The sequence below is a fragment of the Geotrypetes seraphini genome, chromosome 6 (genome assembly GCF_902459505.1).
Source record: "Geotrypetes seraphini chromosome 6, aGeoSer1.1, whole genome shotgun sequence".
NCBI classification, from domain to species: Eukaryota; Metazoa; Chordata; class Amphibia; order Gymnophiona; family Dermophiidae; genus Geotrypetes; species Geotrypetes seraphini.
The window spans coordinates 212382399-212403922 of record NC_047089.1 but is presented as its reverse complement, the minus strand read 5'-3'; the positions used below and the strand labels follow the sequence as shown (position 1 = coordinate 212403922).

General features: G+C 46.3%; 1 protein-coding gene across 1 annotated transcript in view; it reads right to left on the bottom strand.

Moving 5' to 3' along the window:
• Nucleotides 1-15753, bottom strand: part of LOC117362949 (prolactin-releasing peptide receptor-like) — a 72621-nt gene extending 56868 nt beyond the window's left edge. Inside the window, exon 1 of the mRNA XM_033950037.1 lies at nucleotides 15365-15753. Coding sequence (XP_033805928.1) covers nucleotides 15365-15753 — 389 coding nt within the window. The remainder of the gene's footprint in view (nucleotides 1-15364) is intronic.
• Nucleotides 15754-21524: the final 5771 nt, after the last annotated feature.

Sequence of the window (21524 nt, the reverse complement as noted above, 5' to 3'; positions counted from 1 at the left end):
AGCAGTGTAGGCAAGTCGGGGCTGAGCAGAGCTGGAGAGTCAGGGCTGAGCAGAGCAGGAGAGTCGGAGCTGAGCAGGGCAGGTGAGTCGGGGCTGAGCAGAGCTGGAGAGTCGGGGCTGGGCAGGAGGTTGGGACTGAGCAGAGCAGGAGAGTCGGGGCAGAAAGCATGGCATCAGAGAGCAGGGCAGTCGGAAAGAACCTGAGCGACTGGTCCCCACCAGTCGCTTTTATTTTTGATCGGCCAGCCCAGTCGGTGTTCCTGGAAAAGTTTAGTGAATCGTGTCCTTCCTACTTTGCATGCTGTTTACTCCTCATTTGCATGCGTGGATCGGAATCGGATCAGCCACGAGGTTAATGAATCGGGTCGGGGTCGCAAAGGGATCACAAACCAATCTTGTACACGATCGTTTTGCTTAGTGAATCTAGCCCTTAGACATCTTATTGAAAATGCCTCTCCATAGCTACTAATTAGTGCCAATAATGTTTCCATAGGTATTACCATTATTCTATATATTTGTACACCCAACTTGGCACTTAGCATTCTAAATAGTCTGTTACATGCACAACTGAACTTATTCTCTAACTGGCATTCAATGTTGCATGCTAATTGCCATGCTAGCTGTATAAGAGGACTAACCCCTGGATTATAGACAAAATATTGGCACTGGAAGATGATTAAAAACCAGGAGATGAGGTATGGTAGCAGAAATCAGGGAAACAATGAAAACCACAATGAAACAAGTTTATTTCATTCTAAAACAAACACAATAGCGCTTTCATTTCTTTTGTTTCATTTTTTTAAGCATGCTTTATTTTCAAAAGTTCTCTGCACACCATGAACCCTTTTCGGCAGAATATTTCTAGTCTGGCTGCAGTGAATCAGGCACCTTTTGTTTTTTTCATGAACTGGACTTCATTGCAGAATGACTGTGCCAGTTGATAGTCTAAGGGTTCCCTTAGAACCTATCTTTTTCTCGCCTCTATGATGTGTTGCTGAATGAGATCTAACATATTCTATTTATTTTGTTTTAAAGTGGAATCAATAGGTTATCTCTGTCTTCATGATGAGGAAGTACGTTCTCTGAGCCGGTGCAAATTTGTTGTTGCTCTCAACTGCTTGTGTGTAAGAGGGGCTGCTGAAAAGTTCTCCATAATGGATAAAAATAAACAGAGAATTTCAACTTGCACACAGTGGGAGAAAATTGATGATAGGTTCAGGATAGCACAGAAGGATTGGTTGACAGGATTTAATGCCAATGTTTGGGATTTAAATGCCTCATTTTTATTTTTTTTCTGTAATCAGATCAGTGCCTGCAATTTTTAAAAGATATAATGAGAAGTCATGTGGGGCACTAATGAGCATCAATGGGACTGGAAGCTTGGTGAGCGAGCTCCTACGAAAACTCAAGAAAAACTCAAGAAACCATCTGAAATTTATTACTAAAACTATTCCTTAGCCTTTCTAACTATCTAATCACCATGGCTACAAGCAAACCTGGCAAATGCAAAAGTGTGAAGCCTTCTTCGCCATCAAAAAACAGCTCAACTAAATCTGACGATGCAACATCGGCCTCCATCTTGGATGAATTGCAATCAATTTGTGATCTCTTGGTGGATACTAAACAAGATATTACTGAAATGAAGATCTAGCAAACATGAAAGAAGAGTTCGCTAACATAAAACATTGAACAGACATGTTGGAAATAAAAGCCAAAACATCGGAAGATTCTATTAAACAACTCTCCAGGCAGGCCTCGCACACCACTCAATTAGAACGTACTCTCAAAAACTCTAAAAACGGAGTAAGACATAATAATTTTCAACTACTCGGATTACTGGAGGGTCGTAAGGCTTGTGATCTAATAGACTTTCTTGCCATGCTCTTGCCTCAAATTCTCAAAATGAAAGAACACAAAAATCTGGATTTTGATAGTACATACAGAGTGCCACACCAAGCTTCACATCAAAATAGGTACCTGAGACCGATTGTAATCACATTGCTACGCTACAATCAAGTTTTAAAGATCATGCAACATGTTAAATTACACTCACTGATCCTCTTTGAGGGTAAGAAGTTACTCTGTACCCAACCTATCTAAAGATTCGGCTAAGAAGCCAAGTTTGGCATGCCGTATTCCACTCGCATGCGAGTCATGTATAATAATTTTACAAAGCACTTTTATAATCCTGCAGATTTAGCAGATTTTATTGAAGGGGTATACCCAACTGCAATCGATAAAACATGAAATGCTAGCTTACAGTTATACAGCACAACCCTGTTTGCAGGTATTAAATCCTTGAGTACAGTTTCGCTCAAGATAACCACAACGCAGGTTATTATGATTGAGAGTTATATCATGTTTTAGTTTTTCCAAATTAACATTGTATGAGCTTTCTTATTACAGATGTTTTCACTCAAACATATTGTTCTGTTTCACTGGTTACTACTCTTACTGAACTTTCTCCCTGACAGCTTATTGACCCATAGAGCGATGTTAGTTTTTCTGCTAATGTATTTCTTTCTTGCAGGATACCATATGCAAAGTTGTTATAAATACTTGCTCTGCACCTTTTCTTTCACATGCAGATTTTGCAATGTTTTGGGAATGTTTACTCTATTAATCTCAGTCATTTACTTAAATGTCACTCACATGCTTCTCATTGAAGGTTAAAGGGCTCAATAATCCAATCAAACGAAGTAAAATATTACATTATACTGAACAATTCCAACCTGACATAGTATTTTTTCAAGAATCACATCTCTCAGCAACAGAATCAGCTAAAATATCTCCTAAATAGGCCAATCCAGCATTGTTCTCCCTGGGTGTTGGGAAGAAAAATGGAGTAGTCACGCTTGTAAGAAACCATTCTGACATCAAAACACTGTCCCATTCCACTAACACTGAAGGCTGCTGGATAAAGGTGGATTTGATCATTGACACTACTTCCATCACTGCTATTAATATATATGCTCCCACCATTAATAATCCCTTTCTTTGTCTCTTTGGCTGAAATGGTTTCATTGTCTGGGGACACCCCGTGCATACTAGGAGGTGATTTTAACCTGATTTTGAACACTGACTTGGACAGAAAATCATTAGTCTCATATAAAAAAAAAAATCCAAGTCCTGGTACAGTTTACAAGATCCCATTTTCAACTAAAATTAATAGATCCTTGGAGAATAATGCACCTGAAAGATCACTATTTCATCTTTTTTTTTTCACTATCACATTTGTCACACTCAAGAACTGACTTCTTTTTAACTAGCTATTCTCTGGTTGACAAATTAGATTCCTCAGATATTCATCAAATAACAATTTCAGATCATGCTTCTATATCGATCACATTAAAAAAAACCTTGGGAGATCACGTGACGCCATGCTGCGGGACAGACGCTAGTCTGTGTCTCTCCCGCGGCCCTCCGCAGATTCCCCTCCCCCTTCGGGCACTCTTCGGATGTTGAGGCGCCGGCCCGGACCCTCCGATACCTCCCCTCCTCCGGACGCGGTGGGCGAGTTTCGGGCCGATTTCGTCGGGGCGTGTAGCCGAAATCGGCCCGCAAAGCAACGGACCGCGGTAAGCAGGGGGAGGTCAAGATGGCGGCGCTGCCGTGCCCTGGAACAGCTAGGGAATCCTGTCTGCGACTGGCTGTAAGGCAGCATGTCCGTCCCTGAACCGAGGGGAACGACTGAATGAAACCATATGACTTACGTTAAGTGCTGCAGCACAATGCAAGGCTGATGCTGAAAGCATTAAAAAAATAAAATAAGTCACTGCACACCAGCATGAGCCCAATAATCCAGTCCAGCTTATGCAGCTGTTAGAACTCTGGCAATAACAAGCTCCACGAACACATCCAGCTTTACTGAAACGAAAATACCAGGAGCCACGTGGAGAGGGGTGCTGCACTGGGGTTGGACTCGCTGGTAAGGATTTCTCTGCACTGCTGAGAGAGATCGTGCTTGGTCACTGAGAGCTAGGATCACAGACTTTAATCACCTATCCATTGAGCAGTCTTGGATCCGTGAAGTTGTGCAGCGAGGCGGACGTTAGTTTGTGTCTCTCTCTCCCGCGGCCCTACGCAGCTTCCCCTCCCCTTTTGGGCATTCTACGGCTCTTGAGCCTTTGGACCGGACCCTCCGATATCTCCCCCCCTCCGGACTCTGTGAGTGAGTCTCGGGCCGCTTCTGCGGTGGTATGTCGCTGAAGTCGGCCCGCAGAGAAAAGGACCGCGGCAAGCAAGGGGAACTCAAGATGGCGGCGCCGCCGAGTCCTGGCGCAGTTACGGGGGGTCCGGCTTGGATAGCTGAAATCACGGCCGGAGTTACGGCGGCGATGGAGCTCGTGTTGGAACAAAAGCTCCTGCCGTTGGATCACAAGCTGGCGGTGGTCCAGGCGTCGCTGGATGCTATGGGCCGGGAGACGGCGGCGTTCCGACAGCGGGTGAGCGATGTGGAGGATAGCCTGCAGCACGTGGAGGATGCCCAGACAACCCAGCAGCGCCTTATTTCTGCTCTCGAGGATCGTATTGAGGACCTGGAAAATAGATCACGCCGGTCCAATTTGCGTTTTATCGGATTTCCAGAGGCTGTGGCGGAGCGGGACTTGAGAGGCACGCTGGAAGCTTGGTTAGCTGCCTCTGTTACCTTTCCTGCGGATCTCGGCCCGCTTCGTATCGAGAGGGCGCATCGCCTGGGTCTCAGTTCAGCTCATCAGGCCTGGCCACGGGTGGTAATAGCAAAGATCTTGAACTATGCTCACAAACAGTCTATTCTTCAGGCGGCTCGGGGCGAGCGCGTTCTCACCTATCAAAACGGCAGGGTGCTCTGTTTTCAGGACTATTCTACGAAAGTGGCTCAGCAACGGCGGGCTCTACGCTGGCGGCTCGCCATGTTCGCTTCGCCCTCCTCTACCCGGCGAGGTTGAGGGTCCATCACAATGGCACTACTCAGTTTTGTTCTACCGTAGCGGAGGCGCAGAGCATGTTGGATGCGTGGAATGTGGACCTGCCTTCTACTAGTGCCGCTGGTGTGATCTCCTCTACTGCTGGTCCGGCTTGATGGCTGCCGGTCTTCAGAGACGCTCTTTCTTCTGGAATTGGTGCAACTCTAGTCTTCTTCTTGGATCTTTGTCAGGTCCTTGGATGGCCCTGTGCGGCTATGCCTTTGATGGTGGCGTCGCTCGGATTTTGTGCTTCCAGATGCCACGGTGTCCCTGGACTATTGCTGGATTTCTCTCTTCGGAGCTCCTCATTCACCTGGCTCGACTATAACTTGGGACTCCTTCTTGGATTTGGCTGGGACCTTGGTTGGACTTCGGTCTTTGACTGGGGCGCTGCTCAGCTTCTGTGCTTTTGACTTTCAGCGGTCTTCAGGCCCTTGGATGTGTGGGGCTTTCTTGTTTATTACGGGTGGCCGGGGCCTCTCTCTACCCCTGCGCGGCCCAGGCTGTGTTGGGAGGACGGTGGCCTGGATTCCTGTTTTGGAGCGGGTGTTGTTGAGCTTGTTGATTGGGGTGAGGGGCGTGCATGGGGACGAGTGGTTGGCGGCGTGTCTGATGCGATGGGTGCGGAGGGGGGGAGGAGAGTTTGAGTGGGGGTTTTGGGGTTCCTGTTGAGTATGAGTTTTGGGGTTCTTGGTTTTCATTCTCAAGGGATATTAGGGGGTGGATAGGGCTGGGATTAGGTTCCTTTGGGTCGGGGGCCCTTCCTGGGACACTGAGGCATTATATGAGGCTGTCTTGAGATTGGGAGATGGGTTCTAATTCTGCAAGGTTGCTCTTGGGGGTTTGTCCAGTTCTCTTCGCTATTTTGGGGGGGGTTTCTGTGGAGGGGGCGTCTGTAGTGATTGGGTTCCTGTGGGGACCAGAAGGGTTGGGGTGGATGGGATGGGAGGAGTTTAGTGGGGTAGGATTGGTCTGGTTGGGTTTGGGGGTTGGGTTGGGGTGGGTGGTGGGTGGGGGTGGGTTGGTGTTGGGGGGGAGGGGAGGGTGGGGTGGGGAGGGTTGTTGTTCTTGTTACATGGTGACCGCAGGCACTGGCTTCCGCAGGACTGTGGCCTTAGGAGGGGGGCTTGCTGGGACGCCTCTTCCTAGGCTTTTGAATTTTTTGATTCCTTGTTGGGTATTTTTGTTTCATTTTTATGTCCCTTAAGTTATTATCTTGGAATGTGGGGGGCATTCATTCCCCAATAAAGCGACAGAAGGTGCTTCGACAGCTGCGGAGGAGCCGGGCGGACGTGGCCTTTTTGCAGGAGACGCATTTGACAGCTGCGGAGCATGCCAAATTGCGAACCTGGTGGGTGGGGGATGTCCTGGATTCCCCGGCGTTGGGTAAGAGGGCTGGAGTGGCTATTTTGGTGGGTAAACATCTTCATTTGGAGGTACTGACTGTCCTTAGGGACCCGGAGGGTAGGTATGTGATAGCCTCGGTTAGTTTGAACTCTAAACCTTACATTCTCTGCAACCTTTATGCTCCCAATAGCCCGGGCGTGGGTTTTTTTCATCATTTAGCAGATCTTTTGTCGGTCTATGGAGATGTTCCTCTGTTGGTGGGGGGGGATTTCAATGAGGTGGCGGATCCTCTTTGGGATAGATCGTCGGGGGTGGGGAGGGAATCTCGGAAATCTGCTACTGGAATTGAGATTCTTTGTGCTTCTCTTGACTTGGTGGACGCCTGGAGGGTCTTGCATCCCTTGGAGAAGGATTTCACTCACGTTTCTCGGGCCCATGCTTCCTTATCTCGTATAGACTATATTCTCTGTTCCCGCTCTGTGTTTGCAGAGATCGTAGAGTCTACGCTGGGGCCCATTGAGGTATCGGACCATGCTTGGGTGGCGTTGGTATGGCAGCTATCTCGGACGCCGGGGACCCCTCGGGGTTGGCGCTTTCCTTGCCACCTTTATCGTGATAGTAAATTTCATGAACATCTGGTAGCCCGGTGGCGCTCTTTTCAGGATACCAATGCAGCTCATTTTGGTACTCCTTCGTTGGCTTGGGAGACGGCAAAGGCGGTCCTTCGGGGTGAGATTATTTCCTATGCTAGTTTTCAGCGGAAAGCGCGCACGCGAGAGCTGCTTCGGCTGGAGAGACTGGTTTCTTCTCTCCGTCGACGCTACGGCACCACTCGGGCACTCCCGGATAGGGCTAGATTGCTGGAGGCTCAGTGTTCGCTTAACTCTCTGTTACACCAACACGCTCGTCGGTCTATGGAGCATTATAGGTATCATCTTTATCGCTTTGCGAATAAGAGTAGTACGTTTCTTGCAAAGCTAGTTCGGCAGCAGCGGGGTAGTTCGCGTATTGCTTCTCTGCAGACGCGGACCTCGGAGATAGTGCATACTGATGGAGACATCAACAGGGAGTTGCGGGATTTCTTTGAGAACTTGTATGCTGCTCCCTCTGACCCTCTGCTAGATGGGGAGGTATATTTGGCTGGTCGGGATCTCCCGACTCTTTCAGCTTCCTCTCGGGAGCAGTTGGAGGCGGAGGTTACTGCAGGGGAGATTGAGCGGGAGATCCAGGCTAGCGCTTTGGGTAAGTCTCCTGGCCCGGATGGGCTGCGTAGCGAGTTTTATAAGATATTGCGAGCTGAGGTGGCGCCTTTGTTGGCTTCGGTGTTTAACGAGGCGGTCGGCCTGGGGGAGCTCCCTCGCCACTTGAATGTGGCACAGATTATTGTTCTGTTGAAACCTGGGAAGGATTCGACAAGACCCGAGTCGTACAGACCGATCTCCTTATTGAATTTTGAGGCTAAGCTTTTTGCTAAAGTTTTGGCCACCCGTCTTGCCTTGGTACTCCCGAGTCTTATTTCTGATCAGCAAGTGGGTTTTGTGAAGGGCCGTGCGATTGCTAAAAATGTCCGCCGTATATTGGCGGCTTTGGAGCGGACTGCACAGGATCAGGTGCCTTCTTTGATGATCAGCTTTGACGCCGAGAAGGCCTTTGACCAGGTAGATTGGGGCTTTATGTTTGAGGTCCTGCGAGTGTACGGTCTCGGCCCCTGGTTCATTCAGGCGGTGCGGACTCTTTATGAAAACCCGGTGGCCCGTGTGTGGGCCAATGATACCCTTTCGGATCCTTTTCCAATTTGTAGGGGTACTCGCCAGGGATGCCCCCTTTCCCCTTTGTTGTTTGTCCTGACTCTGGATCCTCTCATTCGGGATGTGCAGGGTAACCCGGACATTATGGGAATGGTCGTGGGGGCTCATCATTTTAAACTGGCGGCTTTTGCCGATGACCTCTTGGTTTATTTGACGGATCCTCGGGCCTCCCTCCCTGCTCTTTTGGAATGTTTTCGTGAATATGGGGATTTTTCTGGTTTCCGTTTAAATAAGCAGAAGTCGGAGGCTATGGCGTCTCCGGAATCTTTGCGGGTGGAATGGGGGCCGGACTTTCCGTTACGCTGGGCGGGATCCTCTTTTCGATACCTTGGTATTTTGTTGTCTATGGATGTCTCCGCGCTTTACCGTTTGAATGTTGATCATTTGTTGCAGGGAACTAAGGGGCTTTTACGGCGCTGGTTGAATCTCCCTCTTTCCTTGATGGGCCGTGTTCATCTTTTTCGCATGATTATCTTCCCGAAATGGTTATTTGTCCTGCAAACGCTTCCATTCTTTCTTTTGGAAAAAGATATCTTGGGTCTTCAGAGACTGGTGATTTCATTTTGCTGGGGGGGTAAGAAAGGTAAAATGCATCGTTCTTTCCTTCAGGGGTCCTGGGCACAGGGAGGATTGGGTCTTCCCTCGATTCGTTTATATAATTTGGCATGCTTGCTTCGGCATGTCCGGGATTGGCTTTTTCTTGGCTCTCAGCATACTGATCGGGAGTTGGAGGTTGATTATTTTTTTCCGTGGGCTCTGCCTTATCTGTTACAGTGGGACGGGAAGGTGCGATTGGGGCCGGGGGCCCGTAGCTGCTTGGTGGAGCCGCTTCGTCGGGCTTGGAGATGTGTTTCGCGGATGTGGGGTCACTCGCCTTTTAGTTCTGTTCTGCTGCCCATAGTGGGCAATGCGGCCTTCAGTCCGGGTCAGGACAATGTTGTTTTCAAACGGTGGGCGAGGAAGGGACTCCGAACTTTGGAGCAGTTTCTACAGATGGATGGTAGCGTTGTTCCCTTTTTGACTCTCCAGGCGTCCTGGTCTTTGGGGGCGGCGGATCGGTTTGCTTATATGCAGCTCTCCCATTATGCAGCCTCCTTGCCCAGGGACTCATTGACCCAGTCTTTTGCTATCACTGTACGCGACTTTTTCTTTGATGCTCAGTGGGATTGGCTCTCTATCTCTCAATATCATCGCAGATTGGTGGCTCTGCAGCCTCGGCGGGATTATAAGCGGCTTTTGGCATCTTGGGCCCGGGACCTGGGATGTCGCCCGCGGGTGGCGTCCTTGGCTCCTCTGGTGCGCCGGATACCTCGGGTGGTGCAGAGCGCCGAGCTCCGGGAATGTCACTTTCGGGTTTTACATCGGGGATATGTCTCTCAGCAGCGGGCCTTTTATTTCGGATGTGCCCCTACGGCTCTTTGTCTGAAATGTCACCGGGTTGATAATTCTTTGGCACATGGGGTGTGGCTGTGTACTTCAATTTCTGCCTTTTGGATGGAGGTCCGCTGTTATTTGGAATCTTTGGTAGGTTATCGGCTCCCCTCATCGGTGGAAGGGACTATTTTTTTGGCGGAGGGCTATTTAGGCGGCCTTTCTGCAGGGGATAGCCAGCTCATTCGCAAGGGATATATTGTGGGAATGAAATGTATTCTTACTCATTGGCTTCAGGACTCCCCGCCCACCATCTGGTATTGGCGCAATAAATTGCATCTTTTAATGGTCTGGGAGTCCCTGTCCGCTCGGTTCTCTGGATCTCGGAGCAAGCTTTTTCTGTCTGTCTGGGCTTCTTATTTGGATACTCTGCCCCCTGTGATAAAGAGCCAGGTGGTCAATCGCTTGCGGAAGCCAGTTGCTCCTGTTTTGCCAGTGGGTTGAGGGTGGGGTTTTGGGGGTGGGGGGGGGTTGGGATGGAGCGGTTGGGGGGTTGTGACTAGTAGGGATTTGGAGGGCTCCAGGCTATAAGAGTACAGGCCTGGACTCTCGCTGATATCTGAGATTTCTAGTTGGGTGTTACCATGTTACTCTGTATTGTGGCATTGTACTGAGAAAATAATTGTGTTCTCTCTACTCTGTGTATATCTTTCATGTTGGTGAATAAAAAAGTTTATACTAAAAAAAAAAAAAACCTTGGTACTCCACGAAATAAAGGATTATGGAGGTTCAACTCTTCTTTACTCTCTGATGGAAAATTTATATCATACATCACTGCTAATATAAAGGAATTCTTTGAATTTAACAAAGTTAGGGGTCCTTTTACTAAGGCGTGCTAACCGATTTAGAGCACTCTAAATTGATTAGCACCCCTTAATAGGACCCCTTATTGACACATCATGGGCTACTATCTGGGATACATTTAAATCCTATATTAGAGGCACCATATCTTACTCATCTAAGAAAAGTATTGATTCGTTAAAAGACTTGGAACAACAAATTATTGATTCGTTAAAAGACTTGGAACAACAAATAAAATCCACTGAGTCTCTCCATCTTAATGATTTATCTAACCTTCATATAAAAGCTAGACTTCACAAACTAACAAATGAATACAATCTACTTCTCAGTACACAGCCTCAAAAGAGGTATTCATAAAATCAGCTTACTATTATGCAAACGTGAATAAGAGTGGCCATCAACTAACAACATATATGAAATTACACTCTGAGAAAACAGCAATACCAGCAATAAAGGACGACTCTGATGTAGTACATATGAATAGCAAAGATATCTGTTCTCAATTTCAACATTTCTACAAAGAGCTACTATACTCATCAGATAAACCAGACTCACAACTGGTCAACACTTTCCTTCATGGTTTATCTCATACCACATTGTCAGAAGAAGACAATGAGCCTAACCAAGACTGCTGTTTACTCACTTGAAACATGAAAGTTCTATCCTTTCTGGATAAAACTTTCATGTTTCAAGCAAGTAAACAACAGTCTTGGTTAGGCAATAACATCAATGGAGCCAGGTTGACTTATGGCGCATTTCGGGAAGAAATTAAGACTACATTATTTGACAGATTTATCTCCTAAGCAGAAATCATTTTAAAATTAATAATTTTATACTGACTATTCTTGAGACACATGTTGTACTTTTACTATTTGTATTCTGTAATTCGCTGATTGTCCATTTCTCTTCAGTGTAAACTGCCTAGAAGTCGTAATATCGTGGCGGTATAGAAGAATAAAGTTATGTTATGCTATATTCTACAATCACACATTGAGGAAGTAATTCATTCTATGGCCAAAGATAAATCACTGAGCCCGGATGGTCTCACCGTAGAATTCTATCAGGCCTTTCAAAATGTTCTCCTCCATTTCCTTTTACAATATTTTACACATCTTATTGAGGAGGGTACAGCGAGTGGAATCTTCACTGAGGTGATAATAATGGTACTACTGAAGCCAGAGAAAGATTCTGTAATGGTTCAGAATTACAGGCCATTATCCCTAATAAATGTGGATGTTAAGATTAAACTGCTGGCCTTATGATTCCAATCTGTATTACCCAAACTTATTCATAGTGACCAAAACGGTTTCATGCAGGGAAGATTTTCCCTCTTTACTCACATAATTATACAAACTCAGCATAGTCAAGAACTGATGGTGGCAATGGCTTTAGATGTGGAAAAAGCATTCGACCGCATTGAGTGGTCATTTCTATTCCAAGTGATGCATTGGTTCTGTTTCCATGACAGCTTCATTAAAATATTTTGTGTACTATATTCAAACCCTTCTACTAAACTTTGAATCAATGACATCTTCTCTGAGAGCTTCCACCCAATGAGAGGCACAAGGCAAGGGTGCTCTCTATCACCATTGCTCTTTAATGTAGCTTATTGCCATCAGATCCAGTCCTGATATCAAAGGATTTCAGATTGAAGACCTGTCCATAAAATTATCGGCTTATGCGGATTAATTTTTTGTTCTATCATTGTCTCCTTCGGTTAATTTTGTGAACTGGATCGAGTCCCTTATTGGGAATGATCCGGTATATAAGACCAAGGATTGGATTGGATTGGATTTACTTGTTGCTGGATTCAATACTTATCATTTTGCAGAGAATCAAGGAATATGCAAAGGTTTCTAGATACAAGCTGAACCTTTCCATAACTGAGGTTATGACCTTAAATGGATTACCTTGTAATGACATCATTGCACATCTGAACTTAAAATATTCTCCATGTAAACTGAAGTATCTGGGTGTTTACTTTGGCAAGACAACTGAGGAGATAAGAAAATACAATATAGAGCATATCATTCATATTATTAAATTTCTCATGGAACAATGGTTTCCTTTTAAACTTTTATGGTGGGGCCAGCTTGATACCATAAAGATGGTATTGGTTCCAAAAATAACTTATATCTTATCATTCTATTTCCTATCTCTATATATGCTAAGTTTGAGTCGATGATGGTTAAATTCCTCTGGAACAACAAAGTCCCTCGCATCGCTTTGAAAAAAATTGAAATACACCAAGAAAAATGGTGGTGTGACTTTTCTTAATATATATGACTACCATGTAGCATTTCTTTGCAGACAATGTTCTTATTGGTTAATGGAATCACAAACACATTATTTGCCTAACTGGTTGAACCTTTAACATAAATTATTCAATAAATCATATTTGAAATACTTATCTTTCATGTCATCTAACAGCATATTGAAAGATAATGTAATTCTTCTCTCAACCAAATCTGCCTTACTAGAACTTGACAACTCTGCCATTGTCAAGTGGAATAATACTAATTCGGTCTCTATTTGGCATACTCCAAAGTTAAAAATTCAAGGACAATATATTGAAAGGAAATCATTGCGCAAATTGGGAATTTGGTCAATTAATCACTTAATGAATGATTACAAGCTAGTGGACTTTTCAAAACTGTCTTCAGTCTTTAACCTACCTGCCAATCAATTTTACAGATGGTTGTACCTCCATCATTGCATCTTATCTTATATACAGAAATACTCACCATCCTTGGAAACTCCCTCTATTTTACAATGGTGTAAAAATATTAGTTTTAGGAAGGGAGAAGTATCTGCTTGGTACAAAATTTTGCAAAAAGCCAAGTTTGCTGCACCAACAGCCTTGTATGATGTTTGGATGAGAGACACCAATATCTCGTATTCTTCACTGGACTGGTATGACATATGGTTGTCACCATTCAAAGCTTTAAAATCATTGGCAACAATGCAAACAATGCTCTTCCTCTATCATAGAGCATACTGGATCCCCCTACAAGCTCTCAAAAATCAATGCATCTGGGTCCAATGTATACTGGTCATATAATAACTCTATTGGCACACTAGATCATATGTTATTCCATTGTACACATTTACACTCATACTGGTCTGAGATTTGGTCCACTATATGCAAGATCCTACCCATCAAGGATACACAAAACTTCGGGCCAAAAATCTAATAAATAATTCATTCATTACCCATTCTGAAATAAACTAAATAGAGCAGGGGAAAGCCTCAGGGCACAGTCCAGGATCAATGTCCTCACAGACCTTAAATGCGCCTCCTGACAGGCAGAAAAAAACCCCTCTCTAATTTTTCATCCAGACGTTTATAATCTCAGTTCATGTTGTCCAAGTAAAAATTCTCTATTTCACATTCTCAGAACTGATGTAGTATTCGAATTTTCATTAAACACTTCAAATTGAGATATGGAAACAAACATTCAGCTTCATAGATCTTTGTCTTCAGTCTTCCCTTTACTGTTCACAATGCAGATATCAAATAGGAACATAAGAATTGCTGCTGCTTGGTCAAACTAGTGGTCCATCGTGCTCAAAAACATACTTCCCTGTGCCGATGAAGGCCAGCATTTCACTAAAATAAGCTGCTTCAGGGCAAACGGGCTCTGTATTCAAACATACACTATATTGTGCAGTTCCAAATCATTATGTGATCCTTTAACAAAGCCGCGCTAGCGGTTTTATTGCACGCACCGGATTAGCGCGTGCTATAGCGTGCTAGCCAGAAATCTACCGCCTGCTCAAAAGGAGGTGATAGCGGCTAGCGCGTGCGATTTCACGTGTTAAGGCTTTGTAAAAGGAGCCCTATGTCTCATACAAAAACAAGCCCTAAAATAACAAACTCCGTTTGATATCTGCATTTTGAACAGCAAAGGGAAGACTGAAGACAAAGATCTAAGCTAAATGTTTGTTTCCATGTCTCAATTTGAAGTGTAATGAAAATCTGAATACTACATCAGTTCTGAGAATGTGAAATAGAGAATTTTTACTTGGACATGAACTGAGATTGTAACGTCTGGATGAAAAGTTAGAGTGGGGGGTTTTCTCCCTGTGGTGGGAATCTGTGCCTAATGTACATGTGAGGAGTTACACCAGGTTTTAGTTGGTGTAAATCCTCGTGCCCAAAAGTTGGGCATTGATCCCGGCACAAACAAAAAAAACTGTGGAAAACCAATGTTCTTGACCCTTCTTTTATTCAACGAAATCCTTTAAAATACAATGTCCACATTTGTCATTGGAGGACCCAATGACAAATGTGGACATTGTATTTTAAAGGATTTCGTTGAATAAAAGAAGTGTCAAGAACATTGGTTTTCCACAGTTTTTTTGTTTGTTCTGGATTGTCTTTGTTCTCTTGTGGAAAACTGGGTCTTCTCTTCTTGCTGTGGCATTGATCCCGGCACTACACGCTATTTCATAAATAGTGTCCAAATTGGAGCACACAAGTTTTCCTGTTCTTAAATTTAGGTGCCAGTTACTGAATCTAGTCCTTAAGGCATACGGTTATCTGGTTGAATCAGCACTGTCATACATAAATGGCTTTTGAATATTGTCTTCAAGTAGCTCATGAGCCAGACAATTTAACTGGGAATCACTCAGAACTGAAAGCTATCTCAAGGTACCAAATACTCTTTCACTGGCCCTGAGGATTATATTGCCGGTTCAAGCTGAGATCAGTTTTGTTGCTGGAGGTTAGGGCAGCTTACCCAGGGCCTCAGAGTAATAATCCATAGCTCTAGGCCAGGGATGCCCAAGTCCGGCCCTCGAGATCTACTGGCAGGCCAGGTTTTCTGGATATCCGCAATGAATATGCATGAGAGAGATTTGCCTGCACTGCCTTCTTGGTCTGCAAATCTCTCTCATGCATGTTCATTGCAGATATCCAGAAAACCTGGCCTGCCAGTAGATCTCGAGGACCGGACTTGGGCAGCCCTGCTCTAGGCAGTAATAACAATGGAATATGGCACTAGGGGTTTCTTTGCATTCGATAGTTACCTGTCCACAGCAATGGCAGTCAGCGTAAAAACAGACACGTAGACTGGCACAGGCTGCATCAGATAAACAAAATAGCACATGAACTTCCCAAAGATCCATCCTTGGGGGTTGAAGGCATAGGCCAGAGTGAAGGGCACACAGGTAGCACACATCAACATATCCGAGAAAGCCAGGTTTCCGATGAAGAAGTTGGTGACATTGCGCATTTTCTTGGTCTTGCAAATGACGTAGAGGAGAAGATAGTTCCCAAAGATGCCAATGAGCACCACCAGCGTGTAACAGGGAATGATCAGGGGCATAAAGGATTGGATCAGCTGCACCCCGATGAACTGGGAGCTGGAGTTGGTGCTGTTCTTTAAACTGACCTCATAGACGCTCACATTGGGCATTACGTTGTCCCAGTTGCCTGTATGCTCCATGACCAAAAAATCAGTTTATGCCTTAAAAGCCACCATGTGTATGATACTATTCATCTGGTATTCCCACTCTGGAAATCAGTTTGCACATGGTTAGCACCTGGAGTCAGGATTCACCAGTCAGTTTCAGACCCAACTTTCCCTTGTACTGTGTTGATGCACAGTTGATGTCCAAATACACTTCATTCTGCACCAGGTAGACCAAGCTATTTCACACTCCAGGTAGCTCTTCCTGTCCTGTGCAAAGACACAAACACAGGGGACGTGGCTGAAAATGAGTTGCATCTTTCATTATCTTTCACATAATATTCTGGTGAAATGAAAACCATGCAACATCCTGTTCTTCTCCGGTACTCCCTGGCCTCTTGTAAATTGTTTTAAGGCTTCTCCATGGGCAGGTCTTTTAATTAAATGTTTTCCTTCAAGTTCCAATAGTAGTTTAAACGATGCAGCCAGAATTCTCTTCCACTTGCTTCTGTTCTGAGAAAGACACAAGCAGGATGGATATTCAGCATATATAACAACATATACTTTAAGTTCTGGTCTGCTAAGGGACACAAGAGGGGCATAAGTGGAATAAACAAGGCTACCTTAGCATTGCCCATTAATTAATAGCAATGAAAAGTAAGCGCCCAGCAGAACGGCTTTTAGCATAGAAAGAACAGAAGTTGGTGAGTAGAGAACAAGCTGTGATGTTTATAGCTGGAAAACGTATTCTTTCTGAGTCTATATGTTTTTCTGCCCGGTTCACAGGTCATGCTTTCTAGGCTCGCTGGGGGCTCATTCACAAATGCTCAGGCTCTAGCACTAGATCAAAAACTCCATTTATAAAGTCTGCTTACGATGTGCAATGTGCCACATGCAGCGCCCCTTTCTGGTGACTTGAATTTCAATATGAAGGACATATTGCAAAATAAAATTGACCCCCCCCCCACCCTCGCCCTACCTTCTTTGCACGCCAAAATTGACCTCTGCTGAAAAGCAGGGGCCAGTTTGGTCGACAAAGGTTTAAATATGAGCAGCAGAATGGTGGGGGGGGGGAGGGGGAGGGGGAGTGGCGGACCACTAGGGTCATAGCATCAGCAGCTAAAGCACTTGGGGAAGGGCCAGAGATTATGTGGCCCCTTTAACAAAAAAAGAAAGAGAGAGTTCCAATGCCACTGCATTTTTAAATAACCCTTTTAGTTTTAATTATGACCTTAATAGGGTTGCATAATGACTTCTCCCTAGCCCTTCCTATATTAAATAAAAAGGAAAGGGGGTGGTTATAGCATTGAGACTCAATGCAAGGATGTTTTGCCCTTCCCCAGGCCTCTTTCTGCAAATAAGCTCCACTGATAGACCCTGCGGGTCTAGGACAGACATGGGGAATTCTGGTCCTCGAAGGTTTTAAGGATCTCCCCAATGAATATGCATGAGATCTATTTGCATGCACTGCTTTCAATGCATATTCATTGGGGAGATCCTGAAAACCCAATTGGATTCCGGCCCTCGAGGACCGGAGTTGCCCATGTCTGGTCTAGCACGACTGTTTCAACAGGGCAAATTAAGCATGGCCGTTTCAGCGCTGAATCGGCCACAATGAATCTTCCTACACCTGGTTGTCAGCTTGGAGGTATCATAGTGGCATCTCACCTCATTTGGAGGGGCAATACCCCCCATACCCTCCCAAACTAAGGATGCCCCCTTCAGTGGCGTACCAAGCGGGGGGCCAGAGGGGCGCTCCGCCCCGGGTGCCAGCCCTGAAGGGGTGCTCCCGGCCTTGCCGTTCAGTCCCCCCACACCCCCGAAGGACCGCTCGCCCCACTGACCTTCCTGCACCACCTGTGAAGCAGCAAGCAGCAGGATCGTGAGGTCAGCTATCCCTGAGCTGCTTGGGCGCTGCTTCCTGCGCCGCGGTCCCGCCCCTCCTCTGATGTCACGATCCTGCTGCGGCTGCTTCATAGGTGGTGCAGGAAGGTCAGTGGGGCGAGCGGTCCTTCGGGGGTGGTGGTGGTGGTGGGGACTGAACGGCAAGGCCGGGAGCATAGGTAGTGCTGCTTCATAGGTGGTGCAGGGAGGCCAGGGGGGCGAGCGGTCCTTCGGGGTGGGGCGGGTGGGCAGGCAGGCAGGCATTCAAGGGGGAGGGGGGTGACAGGCAGGCAGGCCTTCAAGGGGGGGGACAGGCCTTCGGGGGGGGGTGTGCAGACCTTCAAGGGGGAGGGACAGGCCTTCAAGGGGGGACAGGTCTACAAGGGGGGACAGGCCTACAAGGGGGGTGGGCAGGCCTACAAGGGGGTGGGACAGGCTTTCAGGGAGGGTGCAGGCCTTCAGGGGGTGCAGGACTTCGGGGTGTGTGCAGGCCTTCAAGGGGGGGACAGGCCTTCAAGGGGGGACAGGCCTTCAAGGGGGGGACAGGCAGGCAGGCCTTCAAGGGGGGGGACAGGCCTACAAGGGGGGGGGACAGGCCTACAAGGGGGTGGGACAGGCCTTCAAGGGGGGGACAGGCCTTCAGGGGGGTGCAGGCCTTCGGGGGGGTGCAGACCTTCAAGGGGGGGGGCAGGCCTTCAAGGGGGGGACAGGCAGGCAGGTCTTCAAGGTGGGGGGACAGGCCTACAAGGGGGAGGGACAGGCCTTCAAGGGGGGGGGCAGGCCTACAAGGGGGTGGGACAGGCCTTCAGGGGGGTGCAGGCCTTCAGGGGGGGTGCAGGACTTCGGGGGGGTGCAGGCCTTCAAGGGGGGGGGGGACAGGACTTCTAGGGGGGGACAGGCCTTCAAGGGGAGGAAGGCCTACAAGGGGGTGGGACAGGCCTTCAAGGGGGGGACAGGCCTTCAGGGGGGTGCAGGCCTTTGGGGGGGTGCAGACCTTCAAGGGGGGGGACAGGCAGGCAGGTCTTCAAGGTGGGGGGACAGGCCTACAAGGGGGAGGGACAGGCCTTCAAGGGGGGGGGGGACAGGCCTACAAGGGGGTGGGACATGCCTTCAAGGGGGGTGCAGGCCTTCAAGGGGGGACAGGCAGACCTTTAAGGGGGGACAGGCCTTTGGGGGGGACCCTGGTTTAGAAGTACACAGAGGGAAGGGGGTGTTCAAAGAGACGTGCATATGCCAAACTTTGGGGGGGGGGGATGAAGAAATAATGGGTCTGAAAATAGAGGAGAGGGAGAGAAATGATGGACCATGGGATTTAGAGAGGGAAGGAACTGAAAGGGAGAGAAATTGGACACAAGGGATGGTGTGGAGGAGGGATAGAGATACTGGATAGGAGGGTAATTGGGAAAAGAAAGGGAGAGATGGTGGACTCTGGGGTGGTGGGGAAGGAGGGAGAGATGCCGGATGAAAGGGTAGTTAAGAAAAGGTGGATCTGTGGAGGGAGATGAAAAAAAGGAAAGATACCAGACTTCCTGGGGAGGGAAGGGAAATGGAAAGGGAGGACAGAGTTGGCAGATGGATGGTTAGCACGCAGAAAGAAGAAAGAAGGAGACCCTGGCAAGCAAGTTATCAGAAGAAAACCAGAGCCTTGGACCAACAAGATTTGAAATATAACCAGACAACAAAAGGTAGAAAAATTAATTTTATTTTCTGTTATGTGATTATAACATGTCAGATTTGAAATGTATATCCTGACAGAGCTGGTGTTGGACTGCAAACGTGAGCTAGGATTTAACAGAGAGAGGACAAGTCCTTTTTGTTTCTTTATTTTATTTACACCACAGCGCCAGTGTGGTTAGGAGAAGCCAAAGGGGGTGAAAAAGCTATAAAACCCACCAGGAGTTTTGAAAAAAATCACCCAACTGGGCAGGAAAATCGAATTGAAAAACCAATTCAATAGGCTGAATCGAATCGAAATTTTTTTTCCTGAATCTGGCAGCATTAGTTTGCGCTACTGTCTTAGACTTTAGGACCTGGGATTGGGGAGAGATGGCATCCTCAGTACTTTATAATGCAAGTGAAACGAGGATTTGGTCAGACTTTTGAAGGGTCTGCAGAAAAAAAATATTGTATAGGCCGGGGACATGAAACAGCAGGAAATGGGAACTTTTCTTCCTTCTATTTTTGTGAATGGAAAGGCTGAGGATGTCAGAGAGTTCAGTTAAAATATGTGCTTTATAAGAAAATATAATAATGTGTTTTATAAAGTTTATAGCATAGCTGGCCTACCCAGTGAGGTGTTTCTAGTGGTGGTGGTGGCAGCATGTCAATGTGTTGAGAGGAAGAGGTGGTCTGGGAAATTCTGCTGAGCAAACTCCGGGCCCATTTCCACCCCCCAGTTAGTCCACTCCACTCAACTGGTTCACACACTGAGTGGGTCATTGGGTGTTGTGTTGGGATCTCTTCCAGTGGTTTATCAGTATCTCCTTCTGGTCCAAGGAAGGAAACTTTGTTATCCTTAGCATTGACCTACAGAATATGTTTGTAACAGCGCTGCTTGTGTGGCATTAGGCTATGTAGTGATCGAAAGAAAAAAACAGACCTTTGCACATTTTTGCACTATATGGTGGGTGTATGAGGAGATTCACATTTCCTGCACAGCTAAGTCCATGTGAAGTTACCTTGTGCTGTATTTTGACATCTAGCAAGGTCTCTGTTTGAAAGGAAAGATCTAAACTTAAAAATGAAGTGGCCAGAAGTTATGGTAAAAGCAGATAGTGTAGCTGGTTTTAAGAAAGATTTGGACAAATTCCTGGAGGAAAAGTCCATAATCTGTTATTAAGACATGGGGGAAGTGTCTGCTTGCCCTGGATCGGTAGCATGGAATGTTGCTACTCTTTGGGTTTTGACCAGGTATTAGTATCCTGGATTGGCTACCATGAGAATGGGCTACTGGGCATGATGGACCATTGGTCTGACCCAGTTAGGCTATTCTTTTGTTATGTTCTCATCTGTAGGGGCCTTTGTTTTCACTTCTTATTTTAATGTATTTTTTTTCTGGGAACTTATCAGTGTTTTTTATAATGGGAACAAAAATGGAAGAGAATTAATGTGTGTGGGATGAGGGGGTAACTAATTTCTTCAGCTAAATAATTCAATCCACTTCAAACAGACATAGGAGAACTCACGCACCATTCACACACCCTCCAACCAAAAACGTCAAAAGGAAAAAAACTGTTCGACAACCTCCTAGCCATTCGAGCTGCAACACTCGACCCCCAACCCTACAACCAATTGACATCGACCACATACTGCAAAACCTTCAAAAAGAAATAAAAACCCTTCTATTCAAAAAACACATAAAACCGAACTAACACAATCAGAACTGTCCCAAGCATCACCTGCAACTACTCCATATGTACTTCTGATGTCATGACAATTCAGACATAATTTATGTTATGTTATGTTTGGAATATAAGAAAATTTTCACTGCCTGTTTCTATTCTGACCATTTATTCCATTTCATGGTCATTACAAAAAATATTTTTTTACATGGGGGGGGTGTCAAAAAATGATGGGCCCCGGGTGCCACATACCCTAGGTACGCCACTGGCCCCCTTACTCTTTTCCACCATTTGAGTACCTGCTGCCACCACTTCTGCCGCCATATACCCCTTGAAAAGTTCACCGGCACAAGCAGCATCTTCCTTCTGCTGCTCATGCCAGTCTCGGCTCCCCTCTGACGTGATGTCCTGGTCCTGTGACCAGGAAGTGATGTGAGAAGGGATATAAGGGTGGATCGAGGAAGGGATGGGAGATGTTGCTCATGCCGGCAAACTTTTCGAGAGGTATAGAGGGGTGGAGAGGACAAGGGGTATCGATGCCCCTGGCAAGAT